This window comes from Parus major, chromosome 4, assembly GCF_001522545.3.
Source record: "Parus major isolate Abel chromosome 4, Parus_major1.1, whole genome shotgun sequence".
Classification (NCBI taxonomy): Eukaryota; Metazoa; Chordata; class Aves; order Passeriformes; family Paridae; genus Parus; species Parus major.
Genome location: NC_031771.1, coordinates 10,747,148 through 10,764,666, shown reverse-complemented (window position 1 = coordinate 10,764,666; position 17,519 = coordinate 10,747,148). Strand labels below are relative to the sequence as shown.

The window sequence follows — 17,519 nt, the reverse complement described above, 5'->3', positions numbered from 1 at the left end:
CTTACCTCTCTCAGTACAGAATCCGTTATTGAACTTAAATTAACAGCTCCTTCGTAAGTCAAATAGTAGAATACATTCAGGGACCTAACAGCCTCTGGTCCTTGTTGTTTGTAGCCAAAAATAAGATCAATCCACTGGTGAAGCTGGCAGGAAACAAACTCACTTTCTAATGCCTGTGAAAAAAAACCACACAAAAAACACAAACTTGAGTTTGCCAGATAGTTATCCTTTGATAGTAGCAAGAGCATTTTTGTTTTATAGCATGCAAAATTATCTTAACAAGTCTAAATACAAAATTGATAAGAGTATTTTAGATATTCTATAGAAAAAAAAGGTAGGCCTTGGGATAAATGCCAGAGTCTCATGCCCTATTCCCCACTGACTGGGAGACTTCTCTTTTTAAACAGTAATAGTGGAAATATGAAAAAAAAAATAAAAAACATTAAAAAAAATAAAAAGAAGCAAGTGGAAAGTGTTTGTGCATTTACACACAGCCAAGCTATGTTTCTATGCACTCACAAGATGAAACTGTGTTTTCCTGTGTGATCTGCATGCTGAATAACAATAGCAGGATTATCTGATTCTGACAGCCAGAGAGAAGATTGATAGAATTTGGGAAACAGGACTAACTAACCAGGCATGTTAGGGCAAAAAAATTTAAAAGGCTGGAAATATCAAACTGCCACCACTGTCATGCAGTTCTTGTGTACAAACTTATACAGAAACCATACAGAAGTACTATGCTGAATGATTCAGCTATTTTTCTGAAGATGTTATCCAGTTACAACCCAATCCCTAAGACAGAAGCATCCAAAAAACACTACATTAAAAGGTAACCTAAAAATCATTGTCATCTAAAGAGTTAATTCATGTAGGTTAAATCACGATCAGGATTTGTTTTTTCTGTTTTATACAGAGGATTCAATGTATTTCTGATTTGAATTACCAAATGAAAAAACAAACAAATATTCTCTTCATCTACCAAAATGAATGGCATTTTCCTTGCAAAGGAAATTCCTAATTTTGAGCAGAGGAAGTTGAAATTAATCTGAAAACCAAGGAAATCACTCTGCAATTTGCACACAAAAATGATGGGTTTGTTTCATTAACCGATGCCTGAAAACAACATTTAAATTGACACATAAAACCAGCAATTGTCTTAATTTGTGCGGTGCACTCCACACAAAAGCCCTAAATATGTTCAAATTAGAGCAAGCTGCTTGATTGTCACTGCAGTCTCATGTCATATTAATGCATGACAAACATTAAACCATACACTTAAATGGCAATTTATATCATTTAAATGTTTACTGCCACACCAGATCATCACTCATTTAAATGTGACTTTCTGACAGCTAATTTCAGTTAATTTTCCTCGATTCACTTAATTAGAACTTTCAATCAAGAAAAGACCTGTACATATCTTAGACATCATATCATTCTTTTTTTATTATTACTTTTATTAGGATACTGAATTGCTGAAAGCATTCTTTAAAATGAATCACCACACAGTACAGTATCTGTTTGGATGATCACACAGCAATACCTTACAACATATAAGCTTAGACAGGACTTTTTTTTTTTTTTTTAATTTAAAAAACACCCAATATTTAGACAGAGACACACAATTAAAACTATAAAAAAACACAAGCAGGCCAATTAAAAATTAATGATTTCAAAATTGTTTAATAAGATAAAACCAGTCAGGAGTCTCATGAGTGTCCATAATACTGCAATGTGCAGCCATAAAATTCTACAGGACTCAGCAAATGACAATACTAAGAATTGATTTTCATGCTATCTCACTTTAAAAAAAAATACCCTGGAACATACTTACTGTTATCATTATAACTATTTAATGCCAAGAAAATGAGAATGTTAGGAACTTGAGAATTTTTTATAGATACATACATAAATATTCAGCATGTGTTGAAATTGTTCATGTTCTCCTTTTCTACAAAAGCTAGATTTTTAATGAGTCATATTACCCTCACAAAGCATTTGGACCTGAAGAACTAAAGGAATATCAGTGCAAGCTCCTTAGATTAATACCTGTGTTGGCTTTTTTTTTTTTCCTTTAGAAAGCAAAACTAAAATGCTTTGCCTTCTCAGGGAATGGTTGGGAGCCACCCTGATCTTCTCTTTTTCAAATTTGAAGTTATTTTACTTTTGAAAATTGTACAGATTTTAAAGCAGATTTTTTTTTTCTTTATTAAGCCATTTAAAAATCTTTTTAGCTGACAAATCCCAAGTGAAAGGGATAACTGAAAACCAGCTACAGTCAGCATCAGGACCTCAAAGGACAGAATAAACAAATTCAAAGGCCAAGTAAGCTTGCCTGGTATTTCAGGTTCACAGTTAAGCTCTTGGTTAGAGGAAAGTGCTTATGCTATGACATAGTCAATGGGGGAACAATAACTAACAGCTTGTATAATGACTAAAGAACAGACTTCCAAGGAAAACAAGACCATGTCCCGGATAAGGGTGATGCACTCGGCAGCCACACTGGTATATTTAAATATGGGTCCTCCTTAAAAAAGCATCTGAGAAATAAAGATGTTGCAATTTGCAGACCTATTTAGTTAGAAAAAAGAAGCGGATTTGCCTTGTTTGTTGTTTTTAAGCATTGCTGTTAGCATTTACCTCTTGCAAACCTAAACCAAGCCTATCGATGGTTCAGCATTTAGATTACTTCAGCCTCACATTCATTTAGGGCAGGCAGTGCTTGTTAAGGCTCAAGTTAAACCCAGCACACAGCCATGGGATATGAACATCCTTCCATGCTGCTCCTGGAGCAAACCAAGGAACTGCCAGCTCCCTCAGGGCAGAGTGAGCACATTGCTCACCCTGTCCTCTGAGGGAAACGTGTACAGCAAGGAAACCCCCGAAAATGCCCAGCATTCACAGCAATATCCAATCTCATTGAGTTACTGTAAAACAAATCAGGGACTAATGTTCAATTGTTAATGGATCAAACAAGCCAAAGGAAAGGCAGCCACATGAAGCCACACACAGATTGTCAGTTCTGTCCACAGGGGACTCATATTAACTTTGACAAACTGTCTTGGGGCTGATACCTGTTTCTTTAATGAGATCTATTAGGCAGAGACTAAAACACTTGAGATATGCTAAAAAGTACAGTATACAGATGTCAAACACAAACACCTATTAGTAACTTTAATTTCTCTATTCCCAAGGAAGGAACATTTCAGACACATCAACGAATAGAAGATTTGATCTAGCTAGGAAATTTTACTTTATTCATAAATATTTTTATGAATGCACCATCTGATGTCACTAAATATGTGCAATCAAAACTGTCTTGTCGTGAACAACTCTGAAGTTCAATACTTCATCAGCATCTTTTTCTGTCCTGTTCTCTGAAAGGATTGAACAGAGAATAATTTACTGCTGGCAACCAGAGACTAACATCAGTCTAATACTAATACAAATTATTTGGTAGAACAGGGATGGAACAACAAAAAATACAAAACAACAGGGATGGAACAAAAAAAAATATAAAACTAGCAGGCAGGGAATGATTTTTCCTTTTCCCAGTATAGATTCTCTAAAGATTTATCATGATATATTTTCCCAAACATTATTATACCTTTGGAATCAAGATTTGTATCTTTGAAGTGACTACTACAGCTTTTGCCCTCTACTTTTATTTCTGCTTTACATTTTATGCAGTGACATACAGCATATGAAGTGATGTCTATTAAAAATGATTACATACCATGCTTGAGTTTGGGATGTTCCAACACTAAAATTAGATTAAAGGTTTAACTGCATTTTTTTCATCAGCACAGATATATATTCATAGTCAAGCTATTCAGAAATAAATGACAGATTTACTTGCCTTATTCCTATGCTGATTAAAGCAAAGTAATTTTGAAGCACAGCATAAAGCATATGTGCAACTCTTACTTGAATGACAGAAAAGGAGTCCAACCCATACAAAATGTGGTTTATGAAATGCTAAAATGAAAGGAGAAACTTTGATGTGAAACCAAAACTGCTTGTACATGAGTAATCTTTCCTATTTATTCAATTAAAAAAAAACCAAACAAACAACAGCAACCAAACCAACAAACATAGGAATACACTTCACCAGCAAGTAAGAAATAAATCTCAAGTAAAAGAAAAAAGCCTGTTACCTTTAATGGACTAAACATTTAAATTCTTCTCTGGAAGAATTTTCTCTGAAATGCTTAAAATGGATTCCCTTATGTTCCACTTGAAATATATTTATGTATGAACAGAAAAGCATGAATTAGGATTTCACACATTTTTTAGCACAACCACAACTTTCAGGTGAAAAATACTTTCTTGGACATGACAAAATACCCGCATAACTGCAGAAGCAGGTAAGCACTTTAAACTAAATACGTGTTCTGGCTTGAAAATACATGTGTGCACATCCATTCAAAAGAAAACCCCAAACCCACAAAACTAAACAACTAGAATGATGTTTGCAACGTTCAGGCTTTCAGACACAAGTTGGTAATGCTGCCTTAACATTGATATATGACCTTTGTAAGTTACAATGAAGAAGGCTGTTTTTTTCAGCCTAATTAGAACTGTTTCAAATTTTCCTGCTAAATATATGATAGAAAAGTCCTTTCAACTTTTTTTTTTATTCTAGAGTTTCTTTTCACGTCAACCTTGTTCCAATCAAAATATGTTTTGAATTAAATTATTTTGATTCAATATGGGGATCACATTTCACTTCTAAGATTTAAAGTTCGAAAAGGAAAAGTTTAGGCTGTTCAAACAAAGCAAACGCAGCCACTTTGCGGAAAGCTATTCACATTTACTAAGACTGACAAATTGTTTGTGTGCACCATTAGGTCTAGTTTCTGCAATAGTTGCCAGATTTCCTGTCCTCCTAATAACATATTAACTCTTCAAGTGCTGGCTTTATCTTTAGAGGTTTCTCAGTAACCTCCAGGATTTAAAAAGTAAATTACCAAATGTGCTTTCACCAGCAACACTGTTTGGTCACGGGGTAGACATCTGAGAATAAAGATATAAAGTTATTAGAAAGATACAGAATTCAGGCCCGCCTTGAGGACATCAGAAGGAAGAGGATAGCAAATGTACTGAGTAGAAAACTCCATGTTCTGCATGAAGTAACACAAATTTCGAATGGATGAAAGGGACATCAAAACCATTTACATGATTGGTGGTTTTTTACGTGGTAAGTAACTATTTCAAGAAAAAGCATTTGGTTTTACTTACTATATTTTACAAATTGTTTTAAGCATGAAATACTTAAGAAACTGAGCATTACTTACAGAAAAAAATTAAAATAACTATTTCATTTTTCCTTTGTGTGTACTCCAGAAACACACTGCCAATTCTTCATTACTGTTGTAACAAAAGTGGGTATTTTACTTTATTTCTCTACTTGGTTAGTGATACCAGGATAAAGTACTCTGGAAAATACTGTCCTAACAATGCATTTAACTCAGATGATTTACAGAGGACAACTGATCTCATAGATCAGTTAAAAAAAAAAAAAAGGTATCAGCAATTTGAGAATCTTAGACACAGGAGATCTCTAGAAGATTAACTTCCCCTCCTCTGTTCCTTTATCTCTGTATTTAACATAAAGCTACTGACAAAAAAGAAAATTTGCATTAATAGTGTAACTTACTGAAATTTTGTGGCAAGGTATATTCTGCATGAGCAGCATGTAAACAAAGAAAAATATTTTGCAATGCAATGATTCCAATTCCTATCTGAATTAATGTCATTATTACCAAAATAAAAGTAACATGTTTAGCCAAAAATCTTAAGCACTTTTTTATCTTGTGGTCATTTCTGTATTGAGTCTACAACAGTAATTTTGTAGTTTAGATCGAAAAGTCAGACAGGTGGTACACATTTTATAAAATGAAAACTGCACTTCCTTTTATATTTGGCTTTATTCTCAACTGAAAGTCTATTATTAGGTGCCAGAAATAAAGTATTTCAGTGAATATGAAAACTTGCACTGGAGCATTTGTAGCTACTCTTTCCAGCAAGAGCAGTGATCATCTTTAAAATATTTCTCAGTACCTCCTTGATAAGCTGTAAATTTGGGAGAAATATTTTAAGACAGAACTGCTACAATCTTCTATGAGCAGTTTATGAACAGAACAAATTATGCATTTTTATTCTTAAGTTTCAAAGTTCAGACATCTACCTGAGGTGTTGCCTTGCCTCAGCTGTTCATAAATTCATGGTTGTTACAATGCTAACTTCCCTCCCAAAAAACAAGACTGAGCAAAACCTGTGTCAGCCAACTGGCTCCAACAGTAAATAGGTGCTTTCCAAAAGGCATCCCAAGAATGGCCCTCTTCCAACTGGCTGGTTTCTTCACACCAAGAGATGGAAAAGGTACAGAATTGGTAGAAACAAAAAATTATTAAGAAGTCCTTATTACATTCCCCTCCATGAAAAATTATTTATAAAAGCCATAATTAATTGCAGTTGTGAAATCACACAAATGGCCATCATTATTCACAACTCTGCTAATACTGCTATATCTGGCATCTGTCCTTCCCCAGAGACACACAGAACATCTATGTGTGATTGTCCATAACCATTGTTTACTACAAATTTGGCTACAATTAAGTATTGCTAACACCAGGAGATATTGCTGAGTTATTGACCATTTCCAGTTTCCCCCACCACATCTACTGTCCACACTTAAAATGTCTGCTATGCTTTTAAGAGGATTCTCTCCCACAGAAAAGTCATCAACATCCCGAGACCAAGACAGGGGATGAAAACTCTTTCTGAAAATCCTCACCTCCCCGCACCAAAAGGAGGTAGGAAGTTCCCTCCTCCCTAAAATTTAGCAATTCCTCTCCCAGTTCCTCCAGCACTTGTTTGCAGGAAGACTGACAGCCTGGATCTGGAACCTATTACCCATAGAAGCACAGACTGTTAACCACACAGCTGACAGTTGGCTCAGTCAAATTAGTTCAAATGAAGCTTTGTGTTTAAAAAAAAAAAACAACCCAAACCCCAAACACCAAAATCCCACCAGACAGGACTGCATTTCACAGCGCAGTGCTGTGCACCAGTTGTCTCAGCATCCCACTCTGCAAAGATAACCTATGTTTCCCCTCAGAAGTCTAATGCAGGTCCCTGTATTCCAACTGCCTCCAACACTTCAGCTCACTTGCATTACTTCTAGCCAAGGAACTCCTGTGTGGCACTTCCTTGAGCCTTGTAACCACAGTCTGAATGTCAAGTGTTAGCAAAGACAAACTGAAAGGCCGGAGGACTCCACACCTCTGAAAGGATGGTAAGCAGTCACTCAGCTTTTTATGATACAGGTTCTTTCCCTTTAAGAGAAAGGTGCAAACCACACACCACAAAACTTCAAACCGTGCAACATTTGCTTGCCTTTGAGGTTGTATGAATTTTTAAACACTGAAGCTTGAACCAGACCAAATTCTCAAATTCAGGAATGTACTACAGTACTCTTAGCAGTGAGATTTTAGCTTGTTTACATTTACTGAGCATACAGGTAGCATAATCTTAATGCAGTATACAAACTCAGTGACTTCAGTGAAGGTCATGACGTTTTCGAAAGCATCAAAAACATGAACTGAGCTTGCATCACTAAAATGCAAAAAAATAAATAAATTTATGTGAACACAGACAAAGCCACACTTGAAATGGCTTTCAATTAAATATTTAGGCTGCCACTCCATTGAATCCTCGAAGTTTAAGCCTAAACATATTGTTTGGTTAATGACAGCACAACACACTTCAAACTGTGAGAAACTATGAGTGATTTTTTAATGTATTTTACATTTAAACTGCTTGTACATTTCTTCCTTCCCTAAGACTTACTCTGGAAGCCCTAAAAGTGAACTGTTGCTTTATTTTTGCACTCTGTTTCAACAGCTTGCAGCATTTATGCTGTGCTTTGATGTGTCAGTTGTATACCCAATTCACAAGAGCTGTAATGATCAACAAGTATTAGTATGCATGTAAGAAGAGACAGAAATGGTTGCAAACACATGGTCTTCAAATCACTGCAAACAGCACAAGCAAACATCTTAGAGGAGTTGCAGAGACTAATCTAATTTGTCTTTGAAGCCAGTGGTGGGGGGGCAAAGAAATACTCCAGAAAAAGTTGTTTAAGATTAGGAAATGGTATGACAAAAGGTCAAGGAATTTAAAATTTAAAACACAGTTTAGATGCAAGTCAGGCAGAAAAGTAATTTCAATTTTATCATTTGATTGTCTGCTAATTTACAGAATAGAACTATTCTAAAGCTTTTGCAAAACAGAACACAAGATCTACAAAGACAGCCAGGGTACCACATCTGAATAAATCAAACCGCTACAAAAATAGGAAACAGCACTATATCATCACATGGGACAAATGTGTAACTTTTGGGGCTGAGGTGGCCAGCTAAGAACAGGATTTGTTTGCTTGAGATGACTATGAACAGTAAAATCCTGATCTCTTATAAAGCCATTCTGAAGGGTTACTTAGGATGACACTAACAAGGTGTGTTTGACAAATACATCAGACTCCTTGAAGCTGGCATTTAATTGCAATAACAAAGGAGAATCCTCATTTCACTTTGAGAATGACAGAGAAAGGAAGAATTTGTGCAGCAAGGACATTGTTCAGCATTTGAGGGAAAAGAATCAGATTTGTGGAATGTACTATTTGGAAAATGAAATGCTCATTGCAAACTTGCTTAAACACAGCAGGTTCCTATTTAACATCTTGTTCTGGTACATTTGCCTAACAAGCTATCCAAGCTATTGGAAAGCCTGGATCCAGACAAACTGGTGCTCAGGGTGGCTCACTTATCAAATACCTGAGGGCAAGAGCTCCCAGTTTCCAGGTTAAGGAGGACACTACCCCAATTCTGACTGAGTCATTCCCTGTCCCAGCGGATCAACTGGATTGTCTCATGGTCCCTGAGAGGAGGTTGGCTAGCACTGGAAATCCTAACAGAACAAAGAGCTCTTAGGAGTGAAGTTCAATGCTTGAAAGAAATGAAACTGAAAATGAACTGTATTAATAAATTACTTCTTAAAACATCCATCTTTGGAAAACACAACATTTCTGATTTTTCATTCTAATTTCATGATGTATTGCATGTTGAGTTTCAAACAGCTTTATTCATAATGCTTTCTTGTAAATATAGTAATTTTTTCTAGATTTTATTCCCTTCTTTCACCTTTCAGCCTCAAATTTCCACTGACAGCTGTACACAGAAAAACAAGTGATATATTGAGTATATTGAGCATGCTCAGGAAACCAAGGCATAAACACCTCCAAGTGCAACAGACAGTCTGCAGCCAGTCGAGAGCAAGCTTTTAATAACCTTTATATTACTCTGCCATGAACCATGTTAGCGGGAAGGGCACAGAAGATGAATACTATGAACATTCCGAGGCTGAATGCTGAAAAAGCATATGGTCAGTTATCAACATTTTTATTAATTACATGTTCTCCCATTATAAACTAAATAAGATGCTAGAGAACTCTAGAATTTTGCCTTACATTAACAACATAATTATGTAATGTTTTCAAGCAACAAGCAAATTAAAAGGTTTTAATTAAATAACACTCTAATAAGCCTGTGGAGTGGCACGCAGCTCTCTTACCCAGAGGATGCTAAAGCATAACGACACCACTGAGTTCTTGTTTCACCAGAGCTGTGAGGGACCCTGTGGTCCATTTACTCAAGACTTGGGCTCAGTGATCCTTGTGGGTACCTTCCAGCTCAGAACATTCTGTGAAATTGTGACTTTACCCAGAGAAGTGAAAGGAACCCATAGCTATACAGTACCACCACCTTCACACCACAGGGCACTTACTGCTGCAGGTACCTCCTCCAGCCTCTGTCACCTCAGGTGTGGAGGTACCCACTCCAACCTCTGTCACCTCAGTGCCACCGCAGGTACCTCCTCCAGCCTCTGTCACCTCAGGTGTGGAGGTACCCACTCCAACCTCTGTCACCTCAGTGCCACCGCAGGTACCTCCTCCAGCCTCAATCACCTCACTGCCACAGGCACCTCTTCCAGCCTCCGTCACCTCAGCTTTGCCCTGAGAGCACATGGGAAACCAGTTCTGCATTTTCAGTTCTACCCTTTATTTCAACTACCCCGGGTGAGCACCGAACAGCAAAAACCCCTTTTTGCAGCCTTTGGAAACGCCGCGAGTTGGCGGGCGGGGCAGCCGGGGGTGCCTCCCCTCAGCGGGGAGGAGGAGAGCGGAGCCGCCGCCGGTAAAGCGCCGCTGCCGGAGGAGGCCCCGGCGGCTCCTGGCCCGTGCCCAGCGCCGTGGCCGAGGCTCCGAGCCCCGTTCCCGGCCAGGGAGGGGTGCGGGGATGTGGTGGGCGGGGGAACACCCCCGGCTTTAACGAGGCGCTCCCGGGGACCCCGCGGCGGCCCTCAAACCTGTGCCACTTCAAACAGGGCCACCCCGGCACAGAGCGAGGGTGACTGGAATAAATGACCGCAGTAATTAACTCTGATTGGGAAGCACCTGACTGGAAAGGGAGACGAGGAGCCGTGCGGCAAGGGAAGCTTTGCTTTAGCGCCGTGTTTGTGTGCGCTGGGAGAGCTCTGCCTTTCAAATAGGTACGTGGGGGCACTAATGAAAAGCAGCTCTCCGCCCAGGGCCTCCCCATTCACTCTCAAAGGGGCAGAGAAGAAAAGCTTCAAAGTAGAACTAATTTACTTCATCCAAACCCGGCTCTGGGCAGCCCGCAGTTTGTACTGACACCGCGACAAAATATTGGACTAAAAAGAAAAGGTCTTCTCTTTTCAGAGGGAGGTTAAACATTTTAAAAGCACCTGCAAGCTGTTGGTCTGATTTTTTTGTCTATTTTTTTCGTTTGTTTTGTTTTCGTTAGTTTTGTTTGTTTTTTTAAATTTCGTTTTATTTAAATACAGCTATTAAGGCCTTCATCAAGAAAAGAAACCTTTCCATTTTCCATGCTGCCAAATTTTATAAAGCCTGAACACATTCCCTTCCCTCTAGTGGTGGGAACTTTACTTTATTCACTGTGAAACCAGCAATTACACTTTTTTTTTTTTTTGTTGGGGGGAACAGAATTGGCAATCTTCAGCAGCCCTTAGGCGGAAAACACATTTGCTGTGCCTGGCTCTCTGTGCCATGCTATCTTGCCACTTGATTTTACAAAGCAGAGTTCCAAAGAGTAAGGGCATTACTGCCTGCTGTTTTACAAGCAATCAGCAATTCATTGTGCCACTCCTGTCCTGTACCTGCTGAGTAAATGCTTTTAAAAAGTTCCACTAACCGCCCAGTAACAACTACAGTATGGTAGCAAAAGCAATTCACCAAATGTTTATACTGAGCCTCTGATTTATTTGACAGCTTTACACCTTCAAGACATGATATAATTAAATGTTTTGACAATGAAACAAAAATTGTATAAATTAGAAAGTCGTTAAAGCTGTACAGTATCTAAAATGAAAACATAGTGCGCCTGTAAAACATGATTTCTAAAATGCTTCTATAAAATAGACAAAATGTATTTAACTTTTTTATCCTTGGACTTTCTGCTACTGTAATAAACTGTTATGCATCTAAAAAATTCTTAATTTAATCGCTCTATGAATGCCATTCCGGAAGAGTACAAATGCAATCCTGTATTATTTTAGAAAGGCAAACAAATCATAGCTTAAACAGAAATAGTAGACCCAAAATAAGACACTTTTTAGAAGCTAAAAGACTAAGCATTACCTTAATTTGTGTCAATTGCTGTTATTTTGATTGTTTCAAAATATAAATCAACAGCAGCCTCAGTGTCTTAGGGGACAACTAACAATGCTGTGATGTTTATCCTGCCCCTCCAAGGCACTAAGTTCAAGCCTCAGACAACATTTTGTGCCTGTGTAAACCAGCGAGATGCAAGCTGACACTTCATAACACAGAGAAGAGGACACACAATGCACCAGGAAATGCTGGAAATGGGATTCAGAAGGTGAAAAACCCATTGCTGCCCATGCCTTTGTTCAAAGGCCAGCCCAGGAGAATGGCAGGAATGACCAGTCATGTTCCAAATGAAAACAAACATATTAAAAATCAAATTTTAAAACTGAAACAAATGTCCAACAAACATATTAAAAATCAAATTTTAAAACTGAAACAAATGTCCATGAACTACAATTGCTCACTCTAAGGTCAGTTCATATCTTTTAAATGCAGTTTCATTATCATTTTTTGGTAGTATGTGTATAAAATGTGAGCTTATTGCTAGCCTTAAAAGCTAATTGTTTAAACAATGTATAATTATATAACCATTATTTAAACATTAAAGCCTTTAAGCAGCTATGCAAAAACATTTTGAATCAACTTTGTAATGCAGCTGAAGAGCACTGTTGTTCTAAAGGAAACTGTAATCCAGCAAAAGGTAACAATGACCAGTTGTTTATAAAAACCACTGAAATGTTTGGGAACTAGCTCACATTCTCATGCTATGTTTATGTTTCCATTCATCATCCTTCTCCTTGAGAAGATAGCTCAAAAGGAAGAAAGACTAGAGAACAAAATTTTGTTTAAATTACACATGGAGATGTCAGGTAATTTAACAAATCGAGACAAAAAAGGCATGCCTGTGTATAGCTAAAATCATTATTGCATTAAATCATTTTCTCCTCTTTCCCTCTCTCTCTGAGGGACCCATCTTTGCAGTGAGGTTTATATTTATTTTGTATATTCAGCTTTGCTAAGAACTTCCAACTCAAGTGAAGAAAAGGAACCAGAAATACAACCCAGATGTAGAAGTACATGATGCACAAATGTTACTGTAGTCTTGTCAATCAAAGAACAGACACAATCTTTGCTCAAAATGTGTATCTTAATGATTGACTCCAGCCCTCTTCACACTTCTCTTCCATTGCACTGTAACAGAATACAACACAATTTAATATGATGACCACAGAAAATAAATTGGTGGCAGCAATGGGACAATTTCAGGACTGGTATAGTGGGCAAATGGATAAGAGTTATTCATCAAACAGTTCATTAGGAGGAGTATGGCTGCAGTGAGCTGTGTTCCTGAATAGCAATCTCTTTTTTTGCCCCACACTTGTAAATTACTGAAGCCACATAGCACATTTCCATAATGATGCATGTGGAAAGTGAATGTGGGGAAATTGTTTTCCCTTACACCTCTGTGGAGGATGTTTCAAGGAGTTACCAGTTTGTTTAATCAAATGTTTGGGTTTCAGTTCTAGATTCTGTTCTTTAAGACTGAAATAAATGAAGAAGAAAACTGTGAAAATCAAATAAAAAATAGCTAGAGCTCCTTGGAAAGAACTTATTCTCTATTCCATTATTGGTATGAAAGTATCAAATACCTGGGATAACTGTAAATAGTCACATTAGGAAAATGCTTGTTCCGTGACAAGCTGGCAAGAGAATTCTTGCCACACAAGGATTAGACAGGGTGTGCTTGCTTGCTACAAAACAAAGTAAAATGAACTTTTCTGACTGGTCCCATTGAATTTTTGCTGTATTTAATTTGAGGAGTAGCACAGAGGATGGCTGAGCACTGTAGGTTGAGTTCATCAACCTTAATGAAGAATATTCCAATTGTTTATTAATGTAATGCTGGAAGTAATTTATTAATCCTTCACCTCACAGTGTTCTCAAGTCTCTAAATACTCCACTCCCACCCCCAGCCTTCCCCCCCAGATGTAAGTAAATTCAAGTGGACATTTTATAATTAAACAAAACGTTAAAATAATAGGCTTTTATGCAGCCACCCCATGCAGGTGGGTTTTTTTTGTTTATATGAAACGTAATAATATAGAATGTCCTACCACTGCTTAGCTTGCATGCACACATACTAAAATCTTACTGGAAACATTGTTCTGTATTAATATAAATATTGCTATAGTCACTGCACCTAGAAAATGTTGTAAGTTGCTTCATGAAATAATTAATTGTAAAGTTTTAGTTTAAAAAAAAACTATTCCTTGTCTCTCAGAACACATTTTTGATTAGAGCAATACTGAGTGTATTCCAGGGATCAGCTGACATGGAAATACACACACATAAAAATTCCATCTTAGAAAACTTTCAGAACAAAGTCTTTTGGTGACTTGATGCACTGGTCTTGCCACAGAGATGACAGAATTTGCTAGGCTTATAATTCAAAGTCATTCATGCCTTAACTTCTTGTAAATGAGTTATGTTAATCCCAATTTTTATTGTAACAACCATACTCTCCAGTTTCCTCTCATGAAGACAAACAATAAAATGGCCAGTTCCACAGACAAGATGTGACTTAGACTACATTTCATTCCTTTGTACCTAATCTGGTTTTTATTCATCATTTAATTATGGTAATGTTGATGTTATTTCGTTCATTAAATATTTTTGGAAAAATTCATCCTCTAAATGAGAAAAAAGATACAAAATGATCCACACTTTATCTCATAAGGAAATTAAATATCATAACCTGCAGCATTGATGGAAATGATATAAAGATATTCTGCTACCTAATACCTTTCTCGAATTTTAAAGTGTTTGAATAAATCCTCATTCACCATTAAAAAAAAAAAAAAGAAATTACTGCTCTGAAAGTTAACAAAATTGTAGAATTGTTACTATAACAACCAGAATCACAACTGCAAAGATTTCTACAGAAAGTTCTACTGCAGCATTTTTGTAAATTTGTCTTAGCTTGAGCAAGCTCCACTCCTGATATTTACATACTAAATAAATGTATATATACATACCACATGATATAGTGGTAAAATCTAAAACTTCAATACATCCTTTAAAATGTACATTCATAAAATCCCTAAGCAGGTAATCACAGGGACAGACTTCTCATATAACACAGTAAACACCTTCGAGGGCCTTACATATTTATGTCATTCCTGCACTGTACATACACTAAACAAGCCCTTTAGTTTTCTTTACAAAAATATACCAGGCCACATTATAAAGATTTAGCACAGAATTACAGAAAATAAGGGAAATGTGCTATGATTTATTAGGCAATTAAATGAATAATTACTGATTTATCCTTCAAATTACCTATGAAAAGCCCTATTGTTGCAAGCCAAAATGAAATTCTTAGTGTATGATTATTGGAAATACTAAGAAACTGACAAGAAAAATGTCCAGCTTAGTGTGTGCACACAGAGATGTAGATGAAGACAAAAACCTTTTACCTGCAAAAATGAAAATATGTATGTGGGAAATAGTATTATTATCATGACATGATGACAATTAAAATTACATGGCTCCACATTTGACATAATTATATCTCTTTCTGCTGAAAGTTAAGATATTGGCAAAATATTTTTCTGGACATAAGAGGACTAAAAATGCTAAAATGCAAAATGTTTTTAAAATCAACTTGTTAATTGTTATTAATTTTTAAGTATTACAATTATCTTATTGGTCCTGGGCCATGAATACATGTGAGAAATTCAGTATCATACTCTATGCACAAAAGGAAAAATAAAGCTGCTTGTAGGAAGGAGATTTCTGAAAAGCTTGTGACTCATTTATGGACAGAAATTTCATCTTAGTTTGTCTTCATCGTTTGTCATCATTAGTTTAAGCCTTGTGCTTCGGTGTTTGTTTCCCAGCCACTTCATTGCAACTAGACAATAACATTATAGTTAGTTCTGCACAAAACTTGTGTGGGCAAGGCTCAAGCACCCAGTGAAAAACCTTCAAATGGAGAAAAGATTCAAAACTACCAGGAACAGAAAGCGATGGTGGCTGCCTAACTATGGAAATTCAGCAGAACATGGTAGTGCCTGCCAGGCACAAATCCTGTCTGGCCAGCACCTACAGTGTCAGGACTGGGGAAGAAGGAGGAAAAAAAGAAAGACCTTCCCTCCTCCAGAAAGTCTGCACAAGAAAACCAAGAGGAAGGAGAGGGACTACACTGCCAGCCCCTGAAAGCCACAATTAATTCTTTCCAGTTATGCAAGAATTAAGAGGTGAAAATCTTCACCAAAAATTTTGGGCCTCAAAATACAATGTAGTTTTTAATTGCCTAGGTAAATTTGAGGCTTGAGAGTTCATATTTTCTAATGTCTATCCACAGAAACTGTTTAATTAGGAAACTGATGAATTATAAAAGCTTAAACTTCAGCAAACTAACAATTTCAAGGCAACAGCCTAAAGAAAAACACAAACTATGGCAAAATTTAAAGTGAGAAAGACTGGAGATTAAAAATGCAAAAATCTTAAAGAAAAAGTTTACTGGAATCTGTAAGTAAAAATGGACTGTAGACTAAATTCAGTATATAACCTACAGATCTTTCTACATAGAACAGTGTAAGGTTCACCTTATATTGAGTGAGACGTACACTAACAAATATTTTCAAAGGTCTTACAGCTGCTGTTCCACTCAAGGGAAACAAACTGTTTAATACAGCTGGTAAAAAGCACATAATTAATAAAAATATGAAAACAAGCAACTAGGTTTGACTTGAGCCTTATGTTAATCTCTGCACACACAGGGGTATTCAATGCAAACATTAACAATAGTAAGATTTCAAAAACTTTTCTCTTCTTTATAAAGGACTTCATTTATTCCACATGCATAGCAATCTTACACTTTTTAAATATCTAAATTCCAAAGACTTCTCCTTTAGACAATTCCTAGTTTTGGCAAATCTAAATCAAAACCATGCCATACAGAAATTTTGTTTCTGACTATGCAAATGACTCCGCGTTCCTCTGATTAAACAAAACAACTAATACACACAAGGAGCAAAGTTACTGTAAGAAACTCGAGTTTAATGTACACATGAAGAAGAATATTCATAATACTCATAATGCAAGTTGAAAATATCCATAATGTCCATGTCATTGGATCTGCTGAGGCAGAGTATACACACCATTCAGTTCACTGGGGGAGCTGCTTCAGCTGCAGTGTCACAAGGAATATCTTGGAGAAGCTGAAGTTACAGATAAGGGATGAAGACCAAGAAGCAAAGGACATACATAGGGAGGAAAACAGCAACTGGTTACATTCTCCAGCTAAGTGCTTTAAAGATGCACTTCCGTGTCACAATAATTTACAATTCTATTCTGAGAATATCATGAGGTAGTGTTGGAGATCTTCAGAACACATCCTCAGCAGGACAAGGCCCTTTTAATGTGGCTTATGAAAATATATTTACCTGTTTCTTTAGTTTCTTTAGAAATAAGTACTTAATCATACAAAATAATTTTAGTGTCTTTTTAAATGTGCTTCACAGATGTCCCTTATTCTGACTTATCAAGAAGAACATAAATTAAGTTCAGCCCAAGAAATTACATGCAAGTGTTAATACTAGAGTTAGCAAAATACACTGACATATTTTATAGCTTACTGTGTATTACACCTTCCTAACTAGCTACATAAAATGAAAATGTGCAATATTTTTAATTAAGTAAGAAGACTACAGCCCTAGATGCTAAAAACACAGACTTGTATAAAACATGATGATTCCAAGATGTTGGTAGGCTAAACTAAACTATGGAAAAATCTTTA

The 17,519-nt window shown here is 36.6% G+C and overlaps 1 protein-coding gene across 5 annotated transcripts in view; it reads right to left on the bottom strand.

The window, feature by feature from the left end:
- Positions 1 to 17,519, bottom strand: part of LRBA (LPS responsive beige-like anchor protein) — a 367,896-nt gene that overhangs the window by 54,725 nt on the left and 295,652 nt on the right. For all 5 annotated transcript variants that reach the window (XM_033513748.1, XM_015624023.2, XM_015624025.2 and 2 more), the window contains one exon: positions 6 to 173. In XM_033513748.1, coding sequence (XP_033369639.1) covers positions 6 to 173 — 168 coding nt within the window. The remainder of the gene's footprint in view (positions 1 to 5; positions 174 to 17,519) is intronic.